At 40.6% G+C, this 27,408-nt stretch overlaps 1 protein-coding gene across 1 annotated transcript in view; it reads right to left on the bottom strand.

Annotated features, from left to right (window-relative positions):
- The window catches only part of Cubn (cubilin), a 199,807-nt gene that overhangs the window by 106,803 nt on the left and 65,596 nt on the right, over window positions 1-27,408 (bottom strand). Inside the window, exons 28-30 of the mRNA XM_090318958.1 lie at window positions 25,786-25,942; window positions 23,442-23,629; window positions 11,939-12,089 (exon numbers count right to left, since the gene is read on the bottom strand). Coding sequence (XP_090175084.1) covers window positions 11,939-12,089; window positions 23,442-23,629; window positions 25,786-25,942 — 496 coding nt within the window. The remainder of the gene's footprint in view (window positions 1-11,938; window positions 12,090-23,441; window positions 23,630-25,785; window positions 25,943-27,408) is intronic.

The raw sequence follows: 27,408 nt of genomic DNA on the forward strand, positions 1-27,408 counted from the left end.
GTACTGGTCAAGGTTAGCTGCAGCTCCACTTCTGACTTTTTGGTGGTTATTTAGAGATAAGAACCTCACAGCCTTTCCTGCCTGGGCTGGCGTCAACCCAAGATCCTTAGATCTCAGCAGTCAGTTAGGCACCCATCTTGATTTATATTTTAATAGTTTTCTTTGTTTCCTGTAGCTTAAAAATAAAATATCTTTTTGTTCTGGACAACCTTGAGAAGTGTCTCAAAAGTTGGGGTACTTTTCCTCCCTCCAGTAAAAGAGTAGTCCATAGGTCTGAGGCCTCAGAGAGAAGTTACCAGGAAAGATCCTTTAGTAGGATATTTGTGGTATGAAATGGTAACTAAGAGATCAGATTTGGGGACAGTCCACCTCATGACAAGTGAACCATTTCCTGGCATCCAGGCTTTATTTCTAGTGCATGTATGAAAAATGTACTAATGATGCTGAAACTATTTTGACCAGAAGCTTTCAGGGCAAAGAGGACACAGAGTTAGAGCGTGCTAGAGGTTTCTAACAGTGGCCAAAGTTGCTTACAAGTGGCTGGCATAGAAAAAGAGCCCACCTTGCTGTTACCTGCTAATTCCCCACAGGCTAGAAGGGTCCATAGACATTCTTCTAAGAAATGATAGGCAAATCACAAATATCTTGTTACAAAAAAAGCCCTAAACTCAAGTCATTATTCCTTTCTGACAAGAGAATCAAGAGCAAAATTCCCCATATTCATAAGGGACTGACTTTCAGAGTCTTTAGATTAATTTTCTGAATAATTTAGTGACTTATCAAATAACCACATCTCTAAGAATAAAAAGATACAACTTGAATGTGCATGAGATGAAGTTAGAAGAACTCGGGTAAAGAAAAGTCAATGACCAAGGAATGTGGCATTGTCCTTAAAAACACAAAGGGGAAGGAAAGGGACAGAAACAAGTCAGAATGGTGATTTCACAAAGGAATGAGCTGCCCACAGAATTACAAATAATAAATTTTGACATTTATTTTTTGGTATTTTGTAAGCAGTCTTGGAAAGATTATCTATCTCCCTCCTTTGCCTAAGTTGAACAAGGGCCAAACTCACAGCCATGCAAAAAAAAGGAGTGTAACATTTAAAGGAGTGTATATATGTTTCCCCTTACATCCTGTGCATTACATTGAGATTGAGAAGATGGTTATTCAAGGTCAAGGTTAGCACATAGAAAAGACTTCACTGAGAAGATATACAGTACAAGACACCATAATAGAGGGAAACAAGTAGACTTGAGAAAGACAAGGAGCTAAACTTTAGTGAGTATTATCTTCTAGAGAGCCAAAAGGTATTAGAAAAACTCTTTTATCCCAGGGCTTCAGTCCTGTCCCAAATTTTGTGGTAAACCATTTTAATTGACTGATTTCTATATAGCAATACATATGGAGAAGACTTCTCTGCTTTTAATACTAGAGACAAAAGGAGAGCAAGGGCAAGAAAAATAAGCTATAAATAAACTCAAATATAAAGAACTAAAATATCAATATTGTCCATAGCTATAAAAATGTTAAATTATGTATTATATGTCATATTGATTTCATATTTGAGCCATCATTCCTTTCTGAGTATCTGAGATACTCTGGATAAATATTGAAGTTCTACACCTTAGTATACCATGAAATAAATCTGTGTAGTCATATTTTCTGAGTTTTCACAAAATATAAATTTCAATTCCCTATATAGGAAAGGATAAAATCTTTCATTTTTACCAAGAGAAGTATAGCCAATCTCACTATTTTTTCTTTTCATTTTGATTAACTATACCCATTATTTTCTAGTCTACTTAAAAGTATTTTTCCAGTAGAAATGCTTGGCTTACAATTCTTTTGGAGAAATCAATCCATCAAACCCCCCCACATCTTTTTCTTTCCTCCTCCTCCTTCTCCACCACCTCCTCCTCCTCCTCCTCCTCATCCTCCTCCTCATCCTTGTCATCGTCCTCCTCCTCTTCCATCTTCTCTTGCTCTGCCTTCCCTCCCTCCATTTCCCTTAGATACTGCTGAAACAGTATCTAAACAAAACTAAATATAAACATATGCCAGGGCCTGCATACCTAAGGCTACTAGGACCTAAGTTATGGAATCCTGTAAATAGAGGGTACCATTTCTTCATGTAACTTACACACTCAACACTTCTACTTCCAGTTAGTATTCTATTCTTATTCTAAACCTGTTTTTTTCCACAGTCATTGTTCTAGTAGAGACTGCCTCTTGGAGGGAAAAGTTAAGCGAATCTCCAGGGCACTGCCTCACCCAGCTCTCCCTAATTCTTTTCTTCACTTTGATGGAAATATTCAACCTCTCCTCCACAGAGAGCTTACTAACCCCAAAGGCAAAAGGGCACACCCAGGGTAGTATCGCTCTGATGCTAGTGGTGTATACTGGCCCTACACTGTTCTGTCCAAACCGAAGCTTCTAGATTGTTTTCTGAGACTATTAAGCCCAGAGCTACAAGTCCATCACATTCAAAACCTGCCCGCAGCTAGCTAGTCTAGTTCCAAAGCTGCCACTCCGGAGCTTACAGGAGGTCAAAAGAAGTAAAAGAACCAAACCCCCAGATCCTGCCTCCATCTCCCATTACTCAGCCCATTCAAGCCAATTTCTTCCAGGAGCAACCGTCCTCTCTCTCCTCCCTCCTGTAAGCATGTGTCATCGGCCGTGGTAACAGACAAAGATTGTCTCTGTGATTTCTCCCAGATCCATTAGTCAATTGTCCCTGTGGAGTGATCCCACAAATGAGCACTTTATAAATGAGCAATAAACAGATGGGGCCCTGAGCAGAGAACTTAGCATGTGTGAGGCTCTGGGTTCAAATCCCCTTAGACCAAAATGATAAGCAGGAATAAAATAGGTGTTGTGTTGAAGGGCAGACAGACACAGCAGTGAGGTAGTCAGTCCTTTGCCAGGTAGTCAGGTCTCACTCAATCACAGGTCCTTCACATTTGACTGCCACCTGAACTTACAGAAAGAAGGAAATGTGCACATGCAGCCTGAACCTTGTTTTCATAACTTGAATACACCTCTTACATGGCCATTATTAGGCATTTAGGTATAACATATAACATTACCTACATAGCCTCTGAATGTGTTTGCTCTTCAGCATCATTGCATCTTCTGTGCAATGAAATTTGGGGAAACTCTCTGCTTTTAGGGTGAGCATTGCTGCTTAATGCATAAACGCCGGCATCTGGATTTGTGTCCTGATTCAGTCATTTATTGGACTTGTGGATCCAGGTGAGGTGAAACTTCATGAAGCTTCCTTCCTCTGTTTTTTCATTTTGAATGTTCAATATAGGACTGGTGATGCTTTTTTCAGAGATTTTATTTTGTGTGCCAGTACTGAGGCTTGAAGTTTGGATCATATAGTAATACTCAAGACTGGCACTCCCCACTCAATTTGCTCATTAATTGGAAATAAGAAACTCATGGATTTTCCTATCTGGGCTGGCTTTGAACTGTGATCCTCAGATTTCAGCCTCCTGAGTAGCTAGGATTATAGGCAAGAGCCTAGACTGGCTATACTCGTGTTTTTTTGTTTTGTTTTGCTTGCCAGTCATGGGGCTTGAACTCAGGGCCTGAGCACTGTCCTTGGACTTTTCTCAAGGCTACTGCTCTACCACTTGGGCCACAGCACCACTTCCAGCTTTTTTCTACATATGTGGTACCAAGGAATCGAACCCCGGCCTTTGTGCATGCTAGACAAGCACTCTACCACTAGGCCAAATTCCTGGCCCTGTGCTCATTATTTTTAAAAAGCCATCATCACCAGTACTTACAACAAGTAGGTGGCTGATTAAACAGGTGCACTAAGCATTTATCCATATTTTCAATCGTGTTTTAGGAAAATGTAGTTTTTCTCCTCATACTCAATCTCAAGATAAATTCTCAATTATGTTTAGGTGGTAAACGTATATTGTTTTGCCTGTGAGTAGACTACATAATAAGGAGAAAAAAATCCAGGGCAAAATCTATTAATCTGATTATTTACATTCAGGATATCAAACTCTCAAAGTCTTCCTCACAACAAGTTCAATGTTTTGTTGAGACAAGTTCTTGAATATACAATGCTTGAAACAAATATGTCCATATTTAAGTAAATGGTCAAATCTTGAAAACAAAAAGCCATGTTCCACATTTAACATCATGTTTGTTACAAGGATGTTTAGTCATTCTTTTGGCTGCACCCATTGAACACCCCCCCCAAAAAAAAACAACAAGGGTTTCTTTTTTCTTTTTATGTGAACACACAAAAAAGTGTGGAATCCCCTAAAAAGTATGTGCAAGTGTTATCAGGGATGTTTGTTGCTAGGAAACCAGAACACAAACAGAAAATTCAAGAAAGCCCTTTCTTTGGCCCAAACTCAAGACTATTCCAAATTGTGCAACAGAATTTAGAGAGGTCATAGTTGTTTGAGGATATTTTTTTCTTTTCCTAACTGTTTCAAAGAGTAGCAATGGAAATAGAGCTCAACTTTTTTTTTGAAACAGTAACAACGTGAGATTTGGGACATAAGACTGCTAAAGGGAACTTCCATGCTACAGATTCAGAGCCAACACCAAATGAAGATCAACTGTGTGTATGTCTGTTTACTCTTGTTGTCAAGGAAGCAAAACTAATTTTTAAACAGTCAGGACTTAGCTTTTCCCCTCATTTTGAATATATTTAATGTTGCCTCTATCACTGTGACGTTGATAGAAAAGCTCTGATACCACAGAACATGGAATTGTAGGGTTATCTTACAAATTATTACATTTTTAATCCCACAAGAGAAGTTGGTGGGAAACAGATTTGGTTTTAAGTTTTGAGACAAAGCCTCATAGAACTATCAGGCATATGCCACCACTGCCCAGTTTTGTTTGTTTTTTTAATTAGTGTCATTTATGAAGTATTTCTTTTCCAAAAAGATACAAGGGAGAATTTGTGAGAAATAAAACTCACATATAGTATTGTTATACAGAATTCTGTGCTTCTGGTTTCATACTAAGTCACCATTTAGTACCAATTTTCCATTATAAAAGGTATTTTAAAAATATAACAAAGACAAAACCAACATGTCAAGTAGGCTGAAACAGAAATGCTATTTGAAGATATAGCATGCATATAAAATTTGAGAGAAAGTGTAGCAATAATTTAGGGAAATTGCTAGTTTAAGCAGAATTAGTGGTTCTTGCTTCTCCTTTTCCAAAATTTCTACCCGATCCAAACAGTATTTATCTTACATCACTTGGTAATAATAAACCAACCACATGTTGGTTTCATGTGGTTATTTTTTTTTCATTCATCTATGTCAAGCATTTGAGTACTGACTTAGTAAATGAAAGATGTATCTTTGATTACATAGCGGTTTCTTTAGAGGTAGAAAAATGGGTGTCTTAACACTTCTGTCCCTGTGGCATTGTAATTGTCACAGCCTAACAGGAAATGTCTCCACCCGTGATCAGGGCCAGACAGTGATTCACAGCTCAGCTTTCTGAGCGTACCCTGGGACATCTCTGCTGATTCATAAAATAACTCTCCTTGCAAATATCATACCTCCAGATTGCTGTGAATGATTTGACCATAAGGAAGCAAGATTCAGTGCAGGCAGCAGGCGGGCTATGGCTTGATCGTTAAAAAAGGCCTTAACATGGTTTTTAACTGTGGGATCTATCCAGCCTGTTTTTGCATTTTGCAGTGATAGCTTTGCAGAGCTTGTTGGGAATGGGGAATTTAGCATTGATCACAGTGTCGGCCACATGGTCCCCACAACATTTTTTTCTGTTGGGGGTCCACTGGAACACCACTCGTCTTGGTTCTTTGAGTCTTGCAAACCTGCATCCCTAGCTCTCAGTGTCACGGGGAGCATCATCACCATCTTCACTGGCAGCTGCACTGTCCCCTCCTGACACTGCTCAGTCTCTGCATGCGCCTGTAGTGCCAACTACTCCAAGGCTGGCCAGGATCACCTGACCCTGGGAGTTCAAGACAGGCTTGGGTAACTTAGCAAAACAAGGCTCCCACCCTTCCCGCAAAGCATCCTGTGGGACACTAGTGAGGTGGCTTATTGGTAGAATGATTTCCTAACATATGTAAGGCCCTGTGTTCCACCACTAGCATGGAGGGGGAAAAAAATGAGCAAAAAAATAAAGAAAGAAAAGAAAAGAAATCATCTGTGATCTTTCCCAATGGCAAAAAATAAAAAGGTTAAAAAAATCAATTTCTCTCTGCTTTCACCCTCTGTTTTAACAACCTGTTGTCTTCCAACATGTTTTGCTTAGTACTTCTCCATCATTTTGTTCAATATCAGCCTGCTAAGGAGCTATTCCAGATTTTTTCCCCCATTCCAACCATGAAAATGTGATAGTGTAAAAGGCAATATATACTGTCTATCTTTTATGTGTCACACATACCTATATCTCATGGATTGGAGGAGCTGTTTTTCACATATACACAAAACCAGTTTTCCCTCCTTTGAAGAGGCCATTGCTCCAAGAACAATATAGGCTTCAACAGAGATATTTGCCCTTAGAACAACTTACGGAGCCAGGTGCTGTGGTTCACGCCTGAAATCCTAGCTCCTCAAGTGGTTCAGATCTGAGGCTTGAGGTTCAAAGCCAGGATGGGCACCAAAGAATGTGAGACCCTTACCCCCAATTAATCACTAGAAAACGGGAAATGGGGCTGAAGTTTAAGTGGTAGGGTAGTAGCCTTGAGCTGAAGAGCTCAGGGACAGTGCCAGGCCCAGAGTTTAAAACCCATGACCCCCACACACACAAAAAAGAACAAACTGCGGGCTCTTGGGCATCCATGCTTCTACTGAGAAATGCCTTTCCTTCTCAAATAATTCTAGACATTCTGTTCTCAACAACTCAGCTCCAGGAACACAGAGAAGGAACACACAAGACTGCCTGGCCTGCCTCAAGAACTCCCTTCGCTGACCCCAGAATCTTTATCTGGGGCTACAACATCAGGGATTATGTATTTCTCCCCTTGATTTGGGGGTCTCTTGACCACACAATGAGCTCCTCCAAATCACAGATGCTATCTCTTTCTCTGTTTTGAGCGGGTCAAAATTCACATTTTGAAGTCCTAATTCCCAGATGTCAGAAAGTGACTGCACTGGAAGACAGACCTTTCACAAAGTGATTAAGTTAAACGGAAGCTGTATGTGTGTTAATGCAATCTGACTGCCATCCTTATAAGAGACAAATAAAGAGATGTCAGCATGTATTCACCGAGGAAAAGCCAGGTAAAGGTTACTCTGAAGCTAAGGAGAGAGATCACAGTAGTTATCAACTCTGAGGATCCCTAGGGTTTAGATTTTCCAGCTCCAAAACCTCCTGAGTATACATTTCTGCTGTTCAACCCACCCAGTACATAGCACTTTGTTATTGATAGTTGGAGAAAGCAACTGCGGATTCCAAGCTCTAAGCATGTTAGGTAAGGGGATGGATACATACTGGTTGTTGGTTGAATGAATGATGAAATGCCTGCTCGTGGAGGCCAGGTGGTGTTCCTGTAGGTGACTCACAGTGCTCACTGTGTGTGATTCACAGTGGCAGCTGCCCGTTACCCAGCAGATCTCACGGGGAGGAGCCTGGCTGACTGACTGAGCCTGGAGATGAGCACTTAGCATGTGGATGGAGGACAAATGCACAAGGGAATTACAACAGATACAACTCCGAGGAGGAAGCTCTCTCTCTCTCTGGGGAATAACACCTCACATCACTAAGTCACAGAGAGAAAGGAAAACAAAATAATTACAAGGAATTCTCCTAGAACATCAACAATACGCAAAGGCCCTTGGAGTCCCTGGATAGAGGGGGGGGAGGGGAGGGAGAAATGGAAGGAAGATCAAAGAGAAGTGTGGGTGATCTCACCCAGTAGCAGTGTGATAGAAAGCCTTTGCTATGGACATACAGCCAGAAGTGCTGGCTTCCTTTCAAACAGAGTTGTACATGGAGCATCTCGCTATGGCTTTTAAAGCGTTCTCCTTAAACTAATTTCTGAACATTCTCAAAAGCTTGAGAAGTCTCATTAATGGCTGAAAGGAAGATGAGACAAAACAACCCCCCAGTGGAGGGGCTGATGTCACCTCTATCCCCAAAGAAAAGGCCATACTTGTCTCTGTGGAAATCTAGAGTGACATCATCTCCTGGTCACACGCCACTGCCGGCTTCCTCTGCTAGCTCCCAGCTGAAGTCTGTGTGCTTCTTTTGCAAATGTCAGTCTTCCCTTCCTCCACAAAGCTCCTTGACCTTTGTTTGTCAGCTGGATTCCATTGCCAAGTGAAAGGAGGCGCCCCTTGGGGAGCCAGGCAGAAGAGGGGTGGGGTGTGCTGCATACAGCTGGCTGCCAGGCAGCCATTCACACAACTCATGCAAAGTTCTCTATACCCTTCAGCCACTCAAATGGAGGCCCCCAAGGCTGAATTCAGCCTCTGGACAATGCTGTCACTGATGAATACTGTGAAATGATTATGGAGGCCGGGCAACTGTGGCGATTTCTTTATGGCCAGGGTGGGACTTTTCTATGAGGGCCTGCGAGTAAAGGCATCAACAATGTGGCTTCAACTCACAACCACAGAGCTACTTTCAAAATGGGCTCCCAGAGAAAGCTCATTTGTAGGTAGATGCATTTTCTCAAAGTAAATAGAAAAGTTGTGCAGTTGACAAAGAAAAGCATTCGATCAATGATTTATTTATTCCTTAGCAAAATGAATGGCAGGGAGAGTCTTCCTCCACAGCAGCACTGGGAAAAGACGTGACTTTCAGGCTCTGAGCAATCAGCAAGGAGCATCTCCACACTCTTATTGCATAGTTTGGGAAAGAGTAGGAGGAGAGAGGGTTGAAAATGTGATTTGATTTATGTCAAGAAAGAAGAAAGGAAGAAAGAAAGAAAGAAAGAAAGAAAGAAAGAAAGAAAGAAAGAAAGAAAGAAAAAAAGAAAGAAAGAAAGAAAGAGGTTTTGATCTGGCCTGGAGCCTTTCAGGCAGGGCATTGAAATATGTTTTTGGATGGCATACCATGTGCATTGACACACACACACTCATGTAAACACATTCAGGAATATTACCCCTGCATTTGTAAATTGAGATTATAAATGTGCTGCACATTGACATTTCAGTCAACAACAGAAGCTCGGGCACTTTATTCATCCCATGAATTGTATGGCCTAGTGACAGCCTATCAGTCTTGGCTGATGTAGAAGATACACTGTGATGTTCACACCCTGATGAAGTGGACCAGCGATGTGTTTTTTCAGCACATATTCCTGTCATGAAATGACGCGTAACTCTAATGTTAATATTCACCGTGCATTTTTATTCTGTGCTTTTTGAACTCCACATTGTGCTATGCTGTTCTCATCCTACTCAAAACCTCTTCCTAGACAGCCTGAAGGATTTACAGGGGGAAAGAGGGTGCGGCCCCATTGGTTACTGTCCCAGTCCCTGTCTTCTGTGAGTCCCTGCTCTCTGTGACTCCTGTGCAGTGGCCACTGCTCAGCTCTCTCACCTTCTCAAAGGCTTCCCCCACCACACCCCTTGAGTGGATTCCTCTAGACCAGCTGGGTCTTCCACTCTTCGCACTTCCACCTATCACAGGAGTCTAATTTCGGAGACAATCTAATTGCCCAACCCATATGACATTTTTTTGTATCTCTTCCATGGCACTTACCACACTTCTAACTGACTACATATTTCTATGCTTACTTCCTTGCTGCCTCCCTACTTCTCTCAGTTATCTGTGAGTTCTAGGAGAGGAGAAATGTGCCACTGGATGTCAGAAATTACCATGTCTCCAGCACAGTTCCTGAGTAAAAGCATCGTTCCTCAGTGTCTATCTAATGAATAGATGGCTGAGTGCTAGCTCACGATCTGTACCTTTGCCTTACTCTCAGTGGAAAAATGACAGGAGCACTGTTTCTACTGAAGACCTTCTCTCTGATCCTACCCTCTCTGTTGACCTTTTAGACCATCTCAATTAAATGCACTAGTTCAGACCCAGAGGGTAAACCATGCTTGTGGCCCAGCAAGCCTATCGCATATCATAGTCACTGTGTTTGTGCTCACATACATTACTGACAACCGCCTTCCACAGGACTTTTCTCTAGTAGAATTTGTACACAGTGGGAAGAACAGGGTTAAAAAATATTCCCCAGTTTTGATCCCAATTGGCAAAATGTTATTGCATAAGTCTGGCTCTAAATTTAGCTAGTTTTTAGTAACTGGGAAGAAAGTTTTGAAATAGTAAACAGGAAAAGGGAATAGACAGAGAGTGTCTTTGACTCTCCTCTAGAAGACAGATTCCAAATAGAAGTAGATCAACTCTCTTCCCAGCAACAACTCAGAGCTTCCAGAACAGGATTCAGCACTGTAGCTAGAAGAATGCAGTGATTCAGAAATCTGAGTTTAGCCAGTAAGGACCACTTAATCAAGCTCCTTAGAGAAGCCTTGGACCAGGGTGCTTAGAATAGCCTGGAGTAAAGGAACAGAGACTTCCTGAGTAGAAACATACCACCAGCAAAAGCACTGGTTCTGAACCCCATTCTTCCAGGATGGCAAGGTTAGGAAAGGTTTCAAAGTTAGCAGTAGTCATGCATGGACCAATTGAATCCTGTCTCTAAGGGTTGGGCCCTAAACAAAAATAAACCCCAGGAAATTGCAATTAATACCTAGAGTCAGGGTCGCCCCTGAGACTTTGATTCCAAGTCTCTGGAGCATTTCCTAACATTCCTTCTGTGGGCTTGGGAGGAGATAGAAATGATGTCCCCTTTGGCTATTTGTAGAGTTACTTCCTGCAAAACCCCAACTACCATCCTACTGCCACGAGGACATCGGGCCCCTGGTGAAGCCAGAAGGATTCTATAGTGCCTAGGGAGGCTTTCTCCAGGTTTATCTCTCAGGCTCAACATCCATTCTTGCCTTGCTCCTTGCAATGAACTCCACAGGAGCAGAACCATCAGCATCATCTGGGAAGTTCTTAGAAATGAAGGATGATGGGTCTTACCCCATCCCAGCAGACAAATCTTCCTTTTTACAATATCTTTAGCAATGACTAGAAAAATGACTCAGCCCAGGTGCAAACACACACACACACACACACACACCCCAGGTCCCGAGTGATTCTGTGCATATAGCTAAGTGTAAAATCCCACTCTAAAGTATATTCCACATCACTGAAAATCTGATTAATTTTGCAGGATTGTCCCATCCCTTCTGTGTCATTTCAGATTGTGTCTGGTTTACTGTTAAATCATAGAGTACCAGAAATGGGCTATTTTGTAGGGATGAATGGGATCTTTGCATTTATTAGATCAATACATTGACCACTCTAAGGCTAGACCTTCTCAGTCCAAGAAGAACATCCAGGCTTAACATCACAGCTCATTTGCACTGAGGATTCGTAGTTCAAGTTCCGAGTCGCTCTGTCATCACCATTGTCCTGACCACAGGTCTTCATCCTAGAAATGGTACCCTTCTCCTTCCTTCCCCATGCCAATTTATCACCGACTCTAAGTAGTTACCTGTTCCATTATTTTTTAACTTCTCTGAACATCCCAGTGTTAACTCTCTAAATTCTACCTAAACCTAGCTAGAAGATTACCACCTTGGGCTGGGAATGTGGTTTAGTGGTAGAGTGCTTGCCTCGAATTCATGAAGTCTTGAGTTCCAAGCCTCGGTACCACATACACAGAAAAAGCTAGAGGTGGCATTGTGGCTAAAGTGGTAGAACACTAGACCTGAGCACAGAGAGGCTTAAGGACATAGTCCAGGCCCTGAGTTCAAGCCCCAGAACTGGCAAAGGAAAAAAAAATTACCATCTTAGTTGGTTGCCTGATGTGTGGATGGTTTTGTTCCCAAGGAAAGAATTGGGAATGGGGCAATCCTTCGTCAGAGACCAATGGCAATACAACTGGCATTAGCACAAGACTTACCATGAACGGACCACTGCATCTGAAAGCCCTTCTCTTTTTGACTGATCCCGTCCGTGTGAAATAGCACATGGAGGAGAGAGGTTGTGGTGCTTCCCGTCGGAGGGATCTCCTTTCCACAGTAGCGTCCTATCTGATTTGGCCCATCGAAGAGCTGAAATCAAAGAGACATTTTTTTTTAAACATAAAAATCTCTCACATGGTTTGTTGGAGGAAAAAGGTCAAGCCTGCTCTGCCAATATATGCTAGCCGATCCCTGAAGATATGAAGATTGATCTAATTGAAGATAAATATTGATGATAATTTCTTAGTGCCAGAAAATCCTTTCATCAATAACTTTTTGTGTGTATATTTTTATGTGTATGTGTGTGTATATATATATACATATATATACACGCACATACATATATACACATTAGCACAGATGTTTCTTTCTGTGTATATACTAATAAATTGGGGTTATATATTTCATTGTGTTCCTTATTTTCTCTTAAGTAGTCTGTGTAAACATTTTTTTTTTTTTTTGCCAGTCCTGGGCTTGAGCTCAGGGCCTGAGCACTGTCCTTGGACTTTCTCAAGGCTAGAGCTCTACCACTTGAGCCTCAGCACCACTTCCGGCTTTTTTCTATGTATGTAGTACCAAGGAATCGAACCTGGGTCTTCGCGCATGCTAGTCAAGCACTTTAACCACTAGGCCAAACTCCCGGCCTGTGTAAACATTTTTGACAGCAGTGCAAAAGTCACTGGTCGCTACGGTTACACTGCATTTACATTACTGTTTTATTTCTCACTTCAGATGTGTACAATTCTTTTGCCAGTATGAACACCTTTAACTCTTTAGTTAAAAATTGTAATGAAGGGAATGAACCACTGTGATGTTTAATCTTGATTGTCCGCTTGATTGGAATGACAAGAGCCTAGGAGTCAAGTTCTCTGTGGCTATGGTGTACCCTATGTGTGTCGAGAGTATCTGCAGAGAGGATTACCAAAGGGGAAACAAACGCCTGGCCTGAATGTGATGGTATAAAAGGTGGGAAAGGAGAAAACCTGAAGCACAATCATTCTCAGGCTCTCCTCTCTTTCCTGGCCACTCTAGTGTGAGCTTCTCTTCTCTGTCTCATCCTTCATTCATGACAAACAGGAACCAGGAACTCAAAGAAATCTGTCTTTAAGTTGTTGTTTTTTTCAAGTATTTTATAAGAGAGATTAGAGGGGGGAGAAAGGGAAAAAAGGAGAGGAGGGAGGGAGGGAGGAAAGGAGAGAGGGAGACAAGCAGGGAAGAAGGAAGGAAGGAGGAGGAGAAGGAAGGAAGGAAGGAAGGAAGGAAGGAAGGAAGGAAGGAAAGAAGAAGGAAGGAAGGAATCCTGTCTAACAATAAACAATATAATTGTTTGTGGTCCTTCATGCAGTATTATTAAATTTCCCACAGAATTCTTAAACAAAATATCATCTTACTAAGAGTTTTACAGATATGCATCTTTCAATAAACATCACCTCTGTCTGACATAATTTTTCCACCTAATGATACTATTAAAATAGTATAAAAGAGTTTCTTTGTGATTATAAATTTGTGTTATGTTGATTACTCTGAGACTCTGAAGATGGAAATTTTGGGGACTTTTTTTTTTGCAGTGAATGTACAAAATTATTTCTTCCTTGGAATTTTTCTGCTAAGATTATTGGTTCATCTTTGCATTGAGATAATTCTACCATCTGTTTTGTACCTTTATCTGCTTTAATGAATAACCTCATCAGCTATAGATATATATCTCTAATAGGAATTTAAAAATAAGATAACTTAGCTGGTCATGGTGATTCACGCTTGCAGTCTAGTCACTCAGGAGACAGAGATCAGGAAGGGTGCATTATAAGGAAATCCCCTCCCACACCAAAAATGCTCATGCTCATGTGACCCTCATCTCAATTAATACCTGGGGGTGATGATGTGAAGCTGTCATCCAGCCATGCATATAGCTTGAGCAGGAGTATTCTGGATCATGGCTTGGACAAAAATGAAAGGCCTAACTAAAGCAAACATGGGCTGACGGCATCATTCAAGTAGTAAAGCATCTATACTTGCCAAGTACATGAGGAACTGAGTTCAAATCCCTGAACCAACAAGAATATATTCTGTGTTCACAAGGGAGACAATGACAATGACAATAGAAAAAGATGGAGGCCATTGTAGTTTCTTCTAAATTTCCTTGCTGTTTTAAACATTGTGTTTTAGTTACTATTGGGATAGATACATTGCCCAGGGCAATAAGATTTACACGGACTCCCTTGACTCTTGTCTGGAAATTGTCCGTGTGAAGCAAACATGAGTTGGCATGAATCTCTGGGTAGATGTATAATATGAACCCAATCGAATGCAAACAGACAAAATTGGTTTAATTTACTGAAATGTTAGGCCAGAACCACACATTCCATGGAATGGCATGAAAGCTCCAAACCCTTTACTGCCTAAGATGATTAGGCTGAAATATAGATGGTCTGCTTGTAATATTTTTATGCAGTTCAAGTGGTAATGCAGAGTAAAATCTTAAAATAACTAAAGTTCTTTGGGAATCATGTGTTCATGCCTTTGGGGGATATATCGGGAACCTGTCCTCATTAAATCCCACAATCATTATAAAGTACATAGTAACACAAAGGATGGAGGATTGTTTCTTTTCCAATCTAGACAAGGTCAGGGGCAGGAATTTTACCATTGAGTTTGACAAGGTGAAGAGAGATGACATTTCACATGACTTCGAGGGGCCTTACTTTCCTCCCCTTCAGATGGATTGTTGAGCTAAAGCAGAGCCCTAGATCTCAATGTCCAGTGGTCTTAAACAGTACATTGTCAGTGGAAATAGGAGAGAGAAGGGAATGGGAGGGATACCAGTGAATGATTGCTGTTGATTCTTGGTTTTGAAGAGGATCACATGTTGAAATAAAAACCAAATGGAATATTTGAAATGTGGAATAAATTAATGAATTAATTATTGCAAAAGAAGGCCTGCATGAAAGGGAGAAGAGAAAAGGCTTATAAGCTTTTAGCAGTTTTATGTCCCTTTGACACATACACTTCACTAAATCAAGGGGTGGGTTTAGAACCACACAGAGGGTGAACGTCACTTGTATAATTCATTCCCGCCTAAATTTACCGCACAAAAAGTAAGTCGTTTTTTCAAAGTACACAAATACCGGTTACCATGGAAACCAGTTGGTGTCTTGCTGCTCTTTATTCTGTTTTCAGAGCAGAATGTTAACCACAGGACATTCCAGCTGTGAGTCACTGAGACTGCTGGCAAGCCCACAGTTTCTTCAGCTTTTAGAACAAGAGCCAGAGATTTTACTCTGAGTGAACAATATGTGAAGCCCCTAGTTATTAAAGGAAGCTAATGAAAGCTAGGCAGGGCAAGATGGAGATTCTCATCTCGAGTGTGCAAGTCTGCTTGGTATAACTGTGTGTAGAGGTTTTCTTATCTTGACAGTGCTAGAAATGATACATTTTTCAAGTTGATTATTTAATGGATTTCAGTGTGCATATCTGTATATTACAATTTCGCTTGTGTTGAATCTTTTCAATTATTCTCTTAAGGCAACTACTCATTTAAGACCCTTTCGGCTTATGTTCCCTCAAAACCACCATCCTACTTTGAAATGCCTCAGACATCCAAAGAGGAAGCAAATGTCTTTCCTGAACCACACTGACCCACGTCCACCTACATCCTGTGCACAAGACAGAAAATGCAGCACAGAGAGTGGATCTGGGCTCCACTAATGCTGGGGAGGGATCTGTGCTCCTCTGCAGATGCTAAGGATCCAAACCAGATGGAAGACATGAAAGTCAAGACCCCGTGTAGTTGAGCAAGGACAGAGAGAGCCCGATTCTTGTAAGATTAAGAATGCTGAGGTGGATTATGAATAACCAGATTCAGTAAAGTATGTCTGGTCCCACCACACGATCACCCAACTCCAAGAATTCTAGGAACTGACACACACTGTGCATGTGCTGTTGCAAGGTTGTTTTGTGAACTTTTGAAATCTATAACTGCAATGGAGGAGATATCTGAAATGGGGCACACACACATATATATAAGCATCTATAGGAATAGGTTGATTTTTCCCCCAAAACCCATGTTGGAATTACCAATAAAACCACAAACTAGGAGTGAGGGGATGAGTTTAGCTGGGAGGGATATGGCAGAAGGATGAGAGGGGTAACATCACTCGAGATGCATTGTACTTAGAAACTGATTTTTTGAATGATACCCCCTTTGTATAACTATTTATTTATTTTTTAAGATCCAATTCTTTCTAGTTTGGACGGTCAAGCAACTCATGTATTTTAAATATTTTACTTCTTTGAACTGTTTCTGGAAATAAATTCCTTTTTTTAGTAATGGAGGTGACTTATTTTAAGACTTAAACATAGCCAATATAGAGGAGAGACATCGAGAATTCCATTAGGGTGAGATGACTACAATAGGAAAGATTTTCTGGAAAATCTTTGGCTCATTTCCATTTATAAATCTTTGAAAAGCTTAGGGAAAACTAACTATATCCAACTGAAACAATTTATTCGCTATGAGGAGGGACAAGGGGGTGGTGGGGAATGCCTTATCTTGGTAGAGAACAAAACTCTAGTCAACGTAATATATGTACCCAAACTGTACTTGATGAATTCTGAGGGAGGCATTTGGAAGTTCGTATTATGAATCTAGGATTCATTTACAATGCCATCTGAAACCGCATTTTCTTGTAGGGGTGGCGCATCAGGGTAAGAGGCAGCCCCCAGGCTGACAATCAAGTTGAAAAGTTACTTAGGACATAATCCTGTAGAAACTACTTAAAGTCTGTCTCTAAACTAAACGTTATTCATAAATTGGGCGTCAGAACAGTACACACAAGGCTGTGACAAATGATATAAACGACATAAAAAGTTTAGTATGGGGCTGGGTGTGAAGAATGTACTCAAAATATTTTTCTAACTCAGAGTCAAAAGGAACTAAGCTCCCTACCCCCCAGCCCCACCCAAAAGAAACTGTTCTAAAGTAGCTTTGAGGAAACACATGTGAGGGGTGTAGGAAAGTGAAGCTGACTCATGTAGAACGCTTCATAGAAATCATCATTGGGAAGCAATGAATCAAGCCAGAGATGGGAAGTGTGTTGCTATGACAACCTGGTTTTGTGTGAAGACAAAGGCCTGATGTGCCTGGTACAGCAGCATCCAACACAGATCATCCCAGGTGGGATAAAGGTAGGCATGGTGTGTGCGTGTGCGTGTGGGGGGGTGCGTGCGTGCGTGTGTGTGCGTGTGTGTGTGTGTGTGTGTGTGTGTGTCAGAGGTACTCACTAGACACCACGTGGAAAATGAACTTGTGAGTATTTAAGATTCAAGGCTCTCATTGTGGATGAGAGCAATCTGGGGGTGGGAGTGTGGAGAAGGACACCACATGATCAGTTTGTGGAGGGTAAAGTAGGTGAATGCTGAAGCAAAACCAAGTGGGGTGATGTCCTGCTCCAGGGCTCCAGAATGGGCCCTGCACCAGGCTGGGCCCCTCCCCTAGGCTGCAGCACATGGCTGCTCGCAGTGAACTTCCAGACGCAGGAAAAGCCATACTGCCATGGGGCCATAGGCTAGGCAGGAAATGGGAACTATCCATCTCAACAATTACTCATAATGCTGGACTCTGCATGAGAGCAAGAAACCATCAAGAGACCACATTCTGAATTTTTTGTGTCACTCTGAATCAGAGATTTGTCTCAAACAGACCACAGACCACATAGACCCCTTTCTGTGTGCTGGCTGACTGCAATCCACTCTGAACAATGCATTTACTTTGTTTTGGTTGGTCTTGGGGCTTGAACTCAGGGACTGGACACTGTCCCTGGGCTTTCTCAAGGCTAGCACTCTACTACTTGAGCCACGGCACCACTTCCGGCTTCTTCTGGGGCTTTGTACATGCTAGGCCAGCACTCTAACACTAGGCCACATTTCTGTCCCCAAATCAATTGTTCATATTCATGCAGGGGGCTTGCTTCTATGGTGAGATAAACCTCATATCCATTGACTGCCTGTAGGACTGTCTGAGAATCAAAGCCAGGTCGGAGCATCTAAAAGGCTTAAAAATTAGTTTAGGGGTGCCAGAGATTGGCAAAAAATGATCAGTTTGGGAACTGTCATAGGCTTTCATGTGTGAAAATTCTTTTGTCTGAGGATGACCAGTAAGACTAGTCTGTTTTTATGTTTGATCACGCTCAGATTAAGAGAAAAAATCTCTTCTTTTAAATTTTGTGATTAAAAATACTCGTGTTACTCAGGAAAGGCTGGAGCCAAATTTTCTTTGAAATGCCTCCTTGCCAGACTCACGGACACTGCAGAATTTGGCTTACTAGATATGCTTCCCTTTAAACTTAAGAATTGTGACTGGCTTATATTAGTTATGAGACTCATAACTCCCATAATATCAACTAAACTGTTGATTACTTGTATTAGTTACCTTATATTAGCTAATAGTTTAGCTTATATTATGCTCCTATCATTTGAAAGTAGTATGTTAATATTTTAGTAGTTTAGCTTCTATTATAGGAGGTCTCACTGCTTATCATTACAAGTTTACATGGATTTGCAATTGATCTCATCCCTTCTATCACATTCCTTGCATCCCCCACAAAAAGTAGTATCCCCAACAGGCTTCTTTGTTTCGTTTTCATACTTGTCAGTAATCTATTTCTATGGTATTTATCCTTAAACTTCTTTGGAAAGCAGATCATTCTAGTAGTGAGCTAGGCTCCTATCTCGTGTCAAGGTGTAAACTGTATTAGTTGATATGCTATTGTATCCCTTCATGCATGGCTTCAAATTGCAGCTGTTCTCAGAATTGTAATACTTTATCTCTCAACATTTAATAGAAGGCAATAGTTCTAGAAACCAACTTCCTCTGTCAAGACAGTTCCAGGAAGTGTTGAGTCATCTTTGCAGGAAGTGTGTAGGAGGAAAGCCCTCCTTCCTATTACTGCTAAGATGCAAAATGTCTTCCACCTGACAGTATTGGTGCAATGAATGACCAGTTCCCTATTGCCCTGCTTAGATTAAGATCCAGAATCCCTGTGGCTTTCATAGGAAAACTGGGAGATGGGGGATGGAAGCCCTGGATTCCACACATGGACCACTCTGGCAATCCATGTTAAATATTATTTGGCACACTGTTTGGCAATGCATAGCTTCTTATTTAGTGAAAGATGTGAAAGCTAAAAAAAAATGAAAAATAAACACACAAAAAGTATGTGTTTGTAAAAATAAAATCGAATATCATTTTGTTAGCACTTACTCTGCATTAGGCATTCTTTTTTTTCCATATACTTTTTTCGTAATTAATAGAAGGGTTACATTATATTCACCAGATAGAAGGCGCATTACTTCAGAAACATTGATGCCCTTTCTCATGTCTTGGTCCCCATTTCCTTCTCCCCACCCCCACCCCTCATCTTGTTTTTCCCCCCTTCCCTATGCTATTTCAAATAAGTTAGGCATTAATTCTTATAGTTCTTAGCAACTCAAGCAAATGTTATCCGTGGAGAGTTCTAGAAACAGATTTGTAGAGCTTTAATAATATTTTGAAAGGCGTCGACTATATAATAAAAACTTTTGTTTCCTCATGTGCTAGCTAGGTGCCTGGCTCTGCTCCAGTTCTTTCCATATGCTCATTTCCCTATAGTAGACCACTCCACAGTGCAGCCCATTCTGACTCCTGGTGTGTCTGCCTGTGGGTCTGTGAACTGGGCCTGGATGTCTTCCATTCATTCACTGGGGACCTCTCCCCCACACACATACGCTAATCTAATCATCCATCCATCTTTGTCAGTTGTATCTACTAAGTGCTCTCAAATTCCTCCATTAATGTTCTCCCGCAGTTAATGGTGAGAACTTGGTCCTGTGGCCTTTACCTGTGGTCTACAGCAATATCTTCACCGGATCTTGCTTCTACAAGTGTGGGTCTGGATGCACCTGCCTGCTGAAGGAGGTCACTGAAACTCAACCAGCCCACAGGACACTCTGGGGGCCACACCCAGCTCCCCTTCCCCTACAGATCCCTCTGGCCTCTGACACCTCAGTGCATCTTTCTGTCACAGAAATGCCTTCCCTGACCCACAAGTCTTTAGCTTTCCCTCTCAGCACTTAACACATCCTGTGGTAAATATGTATTGTTTGATCAATTAGTGTGTTTCCTTCACGGCACAAAAAACATGATAAACAAAGAGGAAATTTAAAATCTGAATAATAAATCTGAATAACGATTTTGAATAATCTCAGTTGGAAGCCAGGCCAGGCAGGAGCTCCATGAGACTTTTATGGCAAAAAAAAAAAAAAAAAAAAATTCAGAAAAAGCTGGAAGTGGCACTGTAGCACAAGTGGTAGTGTTAGCCTTGAGTAAAAGGACACTCTCACAGTGCCCAGGCTTTGAATTTAAGCCCTTGAAACAGCTCCCCTCATCCCTCCCAGACTAATAAATCTGAAAATTAAATGAGTCATTATAACATCAGGCCCTGTGAGACAGTGCAAATCTTACCATAGCTATAGAAAGTAAGGGTAAATAACATTCCCATGAGAGCTTGGTCACTAGAGGACCCATTAGGGAAAGCAATTTACAAGGACTACAGAAAAAAAAAAGGCTGTCACTTTCCCTTCTGATTTGCTCCAGAAAGCTCAGTCCATACCACGTTCTCTCTTCATGCCTTTCCACACTGCAGCCCTGATCCACAAAACTACTGCCCAGTCACACTCATCTCCAAAGGACACTTCTCAATCCTGACCTCTCTCCATTACTTGGGGAGTGTCACCAGGTTGATTGCTGACCTCTGTTGTTATTCTCACTTCTCATGGCTTCCACATAAGATGCAATTGCTTATGAGGGTTTCTCCTTCCTCTGAGTCTCTACACATCTGCTCGTTGTTGACTTACTACTGTCTCGGGCATCTACACATTGCTGCTGATTTTCCCCCATATACCACTTCCTGTTTGTGTCTTCAGTCACCTATTAGAAATCATCTCTTCAACCAAGGATCAAAATAAAAGTGAAGTCAAGTTGCAAAACATCGATCGAATCTTTTAAGGTTTACTTTCCATAATTGCCTGGGCTCTTCCTCCTTTGGGAAAATGACCCTTTATCAGACTAATATTTTGTTTTCAAACCTGATGCATTTTTAAAAATTTACTTGAACAAAAAAAGTGAAGTATGGATTTTTTCCCAATGAAATCTTTACCCCTCCACACTTTTTAGAAAGGTTTGGCACAGTGTCTGATCAGCACCTAATCAGGTGGGTTTTTTTTTTTAAATAGTTTTAGTTTTATTAATTCAAAATAACTAAATGCTGGCTCTGGAAATGGTCACTTAATTAGGAACTGACTAAGTCACTTAGGAAAAAAACTTTAACCAGAAGTTATTAAAATATTAAAAGCTTGATTTTTGTGCTTGTGACTTTTTCTCTCCTTAAATGGTTACTTATGCTTTTCACATTTCTATCATAAACCAACCACTGTAGTTATTGCTGTGGTTGTGCCCTTGGCATACAGAAATGGAAAATAATCTCTTCCCTCTAGGCAATGTCATTTTTTGGAAGGCTTTTCTGAACTTCTGGTTCTCATTCTGTAATTTTTGCTGCTTTCACCATAAAAGTTATACCAGAAAAAGAGCATGCCTGTAACACAACAGACCCAGTATTACCAAGGGGTCTCTCATTAACTGCTCTGCAGTGGTTGGAACAAGTATTTTTTTTACTTTTGAGTTTTCAAACCTCTCCAAAAACTACCCATGAGACCTTTTGTTGTTGGACTCAAATGAGTCCAAAGAAATGGAGTCCAGTTCCTGTAAAAGTTCTATTTTTCCCCCTATTCTTTCTACTAAGAGTAGAGCCCATTTTAAAGTTTAGTTCAAAAGATTCTTTCTCTCTCTAGCATTTCCCACTGAACTTTGTCAGATCATGGTTCTGAAGCACAGAATATAGTTCTACTTTGCAAATTTCTGTTTTTGATTTGGACTTGTGCTCAAAATTCTAAGATTGAATTGGATATCTATGCACTTCGTGTTATATTTTCTTTGAACATTAGTAAAGAGGACTTTGTATTATTTTCACAATTGTGTTCTAAATATAAAGCAAGAAGTGTGTGTGTGTGTGTGTGTGTGTGTGTGTGTGTGTGTGGTGCTTTTTTTTTTTTTTTTTTTGGTTTCTGGTAGGTTTTGTTTGCTAGTTTGTTTCTGCTTTTGAGAAAGGAACCCATAAAGTAGCCCAGGCTACTTGAACTCATGATGGATCTAATTCTGGCATTGAACTCTCATTCCTGCTTCCTCAGCTTCCTGAGCACCTGACAGCTAAGATTACACGCATGCTCTACCACACTGATTTAAGCTGGGTTTTATTATTTTTTTTCACTCAAATTTAGCTCCTGCAAAACAAGATAATCTTCTTATACTCATCTCAATGCAAGGATGTGATTCCTTCTTTTTTTTTCTTTCATTTTATTTTGTATTATTGAGGTGATGTATAGAGGGGTTACAGTTACATTCACCAGATAGTGGGTGCATTACTTCTCACACATTGATATCCCTTTTTATAAGTAAAAATGCTTATTGGGGAAAGACCTAGTAATCTTAATTTCAATCATATTAGTTTTGTTTTAAATAAACCTGGTGAGATGTTAACATTTTATAAAGATTCCCCCACCCTAAAATGTGGTTTCAGAGTTCTAGAGGAAAACATTGGAAGTTTTTGCAAGCAAGATATCTGAAAAATCACTGTTTACCTTTAAGAGAACTACACTAAGCCATAATGTGATATGGGTAAGTGAGAAACAGGGGGAAATGTTTTAATGCCTTTACAGTGAGAAGTTATTGTCTTAGAAAACAGTTATGGGAGCTTATCCCTGTAATCCTAGCTACTCAGGAAGCTGAGATCTGAGGATCTCAGTTCAAAGCCAGCTCACACACTAAAGACTGTGAGACTGATCTCCAATTAATCACTAGAAGAGGGGCTGTGGCTCAAGGAGAAGGGTGGTAGTCGAGCTGAAGAGCTCAGGGACAGTGCCCAGGCCCAGAGTTCAAACCCCATGACCAACAACAACAACAACAAAAAAGAAAACAGTCATGGGGAAAGCATAATATGTGTATTAAATGTTTTACATATTAATAATATAGATGGAAATAAAGATCATGTGTTTGATGGGGTTGAGAAAGATGGAAGGAGTGACACTGACCAAGATGTACTATACCTGTAAACTCATTTGTTGAACTGAAAACCTTTTATACAGCTACTTAAAGATTATAAAATAAATAATACTTTTCATAAAAATATAAGAATATATACCTTTCCAATATCTCAAGTGCTATGAGTAACTGATGCATTATATTCACACGTAGGAAAGAGCTAGAGAGGCGTCTCTGGAAAAGTATGAAGGACTTTGGCTTGCTTTTTCCTCACCGGATCTAACTTTAAGCAATCTGCTGACTTGTGGGCCTACCTCCAGGTATTCCAGCGAGCAGTTTTCATGGTATTCCATATCAAACGCTAAAAATGTGTAGTTCACAGTGTTGCCTGTCGTTGCTTGGATGGTCCACTTGCAGCGCTGATCCGAAGAATAAGGATACGGATAATTGATACTCTCCAAGATACCATACGTTTGGTTGGTTATTACCACATTGTTACATGCTGGAAAAATAAAATGAAATCATGGTGGTGATGAACTATTATTGAACCTGCCGTAATTATCCCAAAGTGTGTGTGTGTGTGTGTGTGTGTGTGTGTGTGTGTGTGTGAGTGTGTGTGGTTGATATGTAAAAAAATGTTTAGGCTAAGAAAACCCCATGTATTTTCATGTTCTTTTATGTGTGTGTGTGTGTGTGTGTGTGTGTGTGTGTGTGTGTGTGTGTGTGTTGCTAGGAATTGAACTCTGGCCTTCCGCATGTTAAGCAGGTACTCTACCACTGAGCTACAACCATTCAGATGTAAAATGAGAAATAATACTTAAATAAACTCATGGATCATGAACACTGAACAGTCATTTCCAATAGGTATTGCATTTCTTCTGAGTTGGTGTATATTAGAATAGCCAGGCTCTACTATGGAGAGTATCTGTTTAGAAATACATATTAAATAAGTACACTAGGTTTCTTGTTGTTTAGCTTTGATATTTGGAAGAAACAGAAATTCTAATCTTTACATTTTAGCAGTATGAAGATACAACGTCCTATGTGAATGTGAAATGTGGTTTTGCTGAACATTCAAATAATCTGCCTGAATTCATGACAAAGTCATCGTTATTCCTCCAGTCAGTCAACAGGAAGGGCCACAAAAGAGAGGGGAGCATAAAAGATTTAAAGCATAAATTAAAATTTAAAATTTTGAAAAACAGAACTCTTCAATCTACTGGTGGTATTTTCTTGAGCTGGATTTTTGACAAAACCATACTGAATACTTCTATGTCTCCTTGGAAGTAAATACCAAATTCATCTGAAAAGGACATGCATCTTTTCCTTGAACCTTTAAAAAAATCATGAAATAAAAGAAAGTGAAGAAATGAACAGTATGTTTACTGAGTTATCCTAGCAATGTAGGTAGAAGGAACATTTCTATTTATGTATTCTGAAAGGGGACTGCAAGACCATTTCCAGACTTTGCTATGGTTTGCACTTGCTGTCCTCCAAAGTCTTCCTTTCCTAGAGCATAGATAATAGCCAATGTATTTCTCTTTGGAAATATTTAGCTCAGTCGTGTCTGCAGAGGATTTCCAAGAGTAATTTTGTTGTTGTAGATGCCTGTGAGAGATGATACCTATTAGGCAGACAGGTGTATGCCTCATTAACTTCAATGACTACCACAAATCAGAAACAAATAAAACTATATATTCTGACAAACTATATGAGCTGCTCTCAACCCTAACAATTTACATTATTTACAATCCTCCAATTTCAAGTGACAGATATTATAGGAAATGGAACTAGTTCATTCTAAGTTTACCTTTAGGTAGCTATACTCTGTATTGTTCTTATTCATTCTGTGTACTCAATACATGAGAAAAATTATTACAGGAATAACTAAGTAGGGGCTTTTGGCCAGCAGAGGGTGGTTCATATCTGCAACCTTAGCTACTCAGGAGACTGAGATCTGAGGATTGTGGTTCAAAGCCAGCCCAAGCAGCAAAGTCCATGAGACACGTTTCTCCAATTAGCAACCAAAAAGCTAGAAGTGGAACTGTGGCTAAAATGGTAGAATGGTAGAGATCTAAGCTTTAAGCAAAAAAAAAAAAAAGAAAGAAAGAAAGAAAGAAAAACAGCTCAGGGATGGTTCCCAGTTCGAGCCCTAAGACAGGTACCAACAACAACAACATAGATGCTGTTAATAAAAAATTGCATTGTAACCAAAGAACAAATTACTGAAGCAAGGTTTTCAGGATTTCTTTCCACAGTGAAGAATGTGCCATACTTGACTTCCGGGGCCCACAGCTCCCCTTCATCTTTCTTGAGGTACATTTTATAAAGTACATTTTAAGGTAGATGACAAAGCTGAATCAATGTTTTATTGGGAGATTAGAATGTGTGATGCAAATTGGAAAACGATTAGCCACTATGCCGCTGCACTGTGATCTTGGCCGCAACTGCCTCGTGGTTAGAAATACTTTTCTAAGTTTCCACCGTTTTCCAGGTTTTAGTAGTAGAAAGTTAAGTTGAAGACATGCTCATTTCTCCCTCAAATGAAATTCAACACTATTGGTATCAGAAAGTAGGATTTCATTTCAACGACTCAGCTCATTGAGCTAGGCTGACAGCAGTTGGCTGGCTGGGCTGCGGAATGAAGTACATACTCACTTTGTTCATACGCGATCCTGAAGCCTCGTCCTTGCTGACCTTCGTCAGTCCTCAGTTTCAGAAACAGGTTGTCTCCACTGGAGAGGATGGGGGCCGGCATATTCTCCCCACAGAGCTGAGCTAGCAGGTGAGAGCTCATACTTGGGCCATCATACACCTTGAGTAAAACACGGTCCCATCAGATGGCTGTAGCTATAAATGTGATCTAGAGGACTGTGAATGCAGACGTGGGGAAAGACAGGTGCATGCTAGAACAGAATTAAATACTTCTTAAACAGAGATGGCAGGTATGAACTGGTGTGTGCCCCAGGTTGAAGTATAATACCTATTTTGAAACCACAACTTGTCTCTGGACTTATTTTTCATTTATATGGTTTTAGTAGACCACTGGTGAATTACTGGTGCTATAAACAGTCCTATATGGATGATACTGGTTTCACTAATAATGGGAGAGATGCCATTGATAAAATGTATAGTACTAGCTGGGCACGGTGGCTCACGCCTGTAATCCTAACTACTCAGGAGGCTGAGATCTGAGGATTGCAGTTCAAAGCCAGCTGGGGCACTTAAGTTCATGAAACTCTTATCTCCAATGAACCACTAGAAAACTAGAAGTGGTGCTGTGGCTCAAGGAGTGGGGTGGTAGCCTTGAGTTGAAAAGCTCAGGACAACACCCAGGCCCAGATGTAGGGGGATAGCCTTGAGCTGAAGAGCTCAGGGACAGCACCCAGGCTCAGAGTTCAAGCCCCAGGACTGGCAAAAAAAAAAAGGATGCATAATTACTCAAATATTGTTATATTGAATTGAAACCCCTTTGTACAATTCATTTAAGATGATTAAAAAATATTCTCTGAAACATTAGTATCCTGGGGCCAGGAGCGTGGCCTAGTAGAAGAGTGCCTGCCTAGCATGCACCAGGCCCTAGCTTTGAGTTAAAGAAGCTCAGAAACAATGCCCAGGCCCTGAGTTCAAGCCCCAGGACAGGCAAAAAAAAAAAGAAACAAACAAAAAAAAACAAAAAAACAAAGCAATTAGTATCCTGTGAAACTACAGGAGGACATCCTTAGGGGAGGAACACAAAGGTATAACTTCTCTGAACATTTAAAATTCTATGTATCACAATGAACTCCATTGAAAACATGATTTTTTCTTTTTTGTTGTTGTTGGTGGTGGTGATAGTGTTTGGTTTTGCCTTTTTTATTATAATGGGGGAAGTGCAGACACAGAGGGAGGAAGGCAAACAAATATAAGTGTGCTATTCAGTATACACCATGTGGAAAATGACCTATGTACCTTGTGAGAAGAAATGGGAGGGGGAAACTGGAGGAAAGTGAAACAGAGGTGAAATTTCCCCTCAAAAGAAATGGTGTTCATGGCACATGCCTATAATCCTAGCTACTCAGGAGGCTGAGATCTGAGGATCAAGGTATGAAGCCAGCCCATGTATGTAAGTCTGTGTGTCTTTTATCTCCAATTAAAGACCAGAAAACTGGAAGTAGAACTGTGGTCCAAAGTAGTAGAGCCTTAGCTTTGAGTGAAAGAGCTTAGGGATAAGATCCAGGTCTGGGGCTTAAGCCCCATAACCCAAAACAAAACAAAACACCTCATAACCTGACTTATGAA

The sequence above is a fragment of the Megascapheus bottae genome, chromosome 26 (assembly GCF_031878675.1).
Source record: "Megascapheus bottae isolate mThoBot1 chromosome 26, mThoBot2.hap1, whole genome shotgun sequence".
NCBI classification, from domain to species: Eukaryota; Metazoa; Chordata; class Mammalia; order Rodentia; family Geomyidae; genus Megascapheus; species Megascapheus bottae.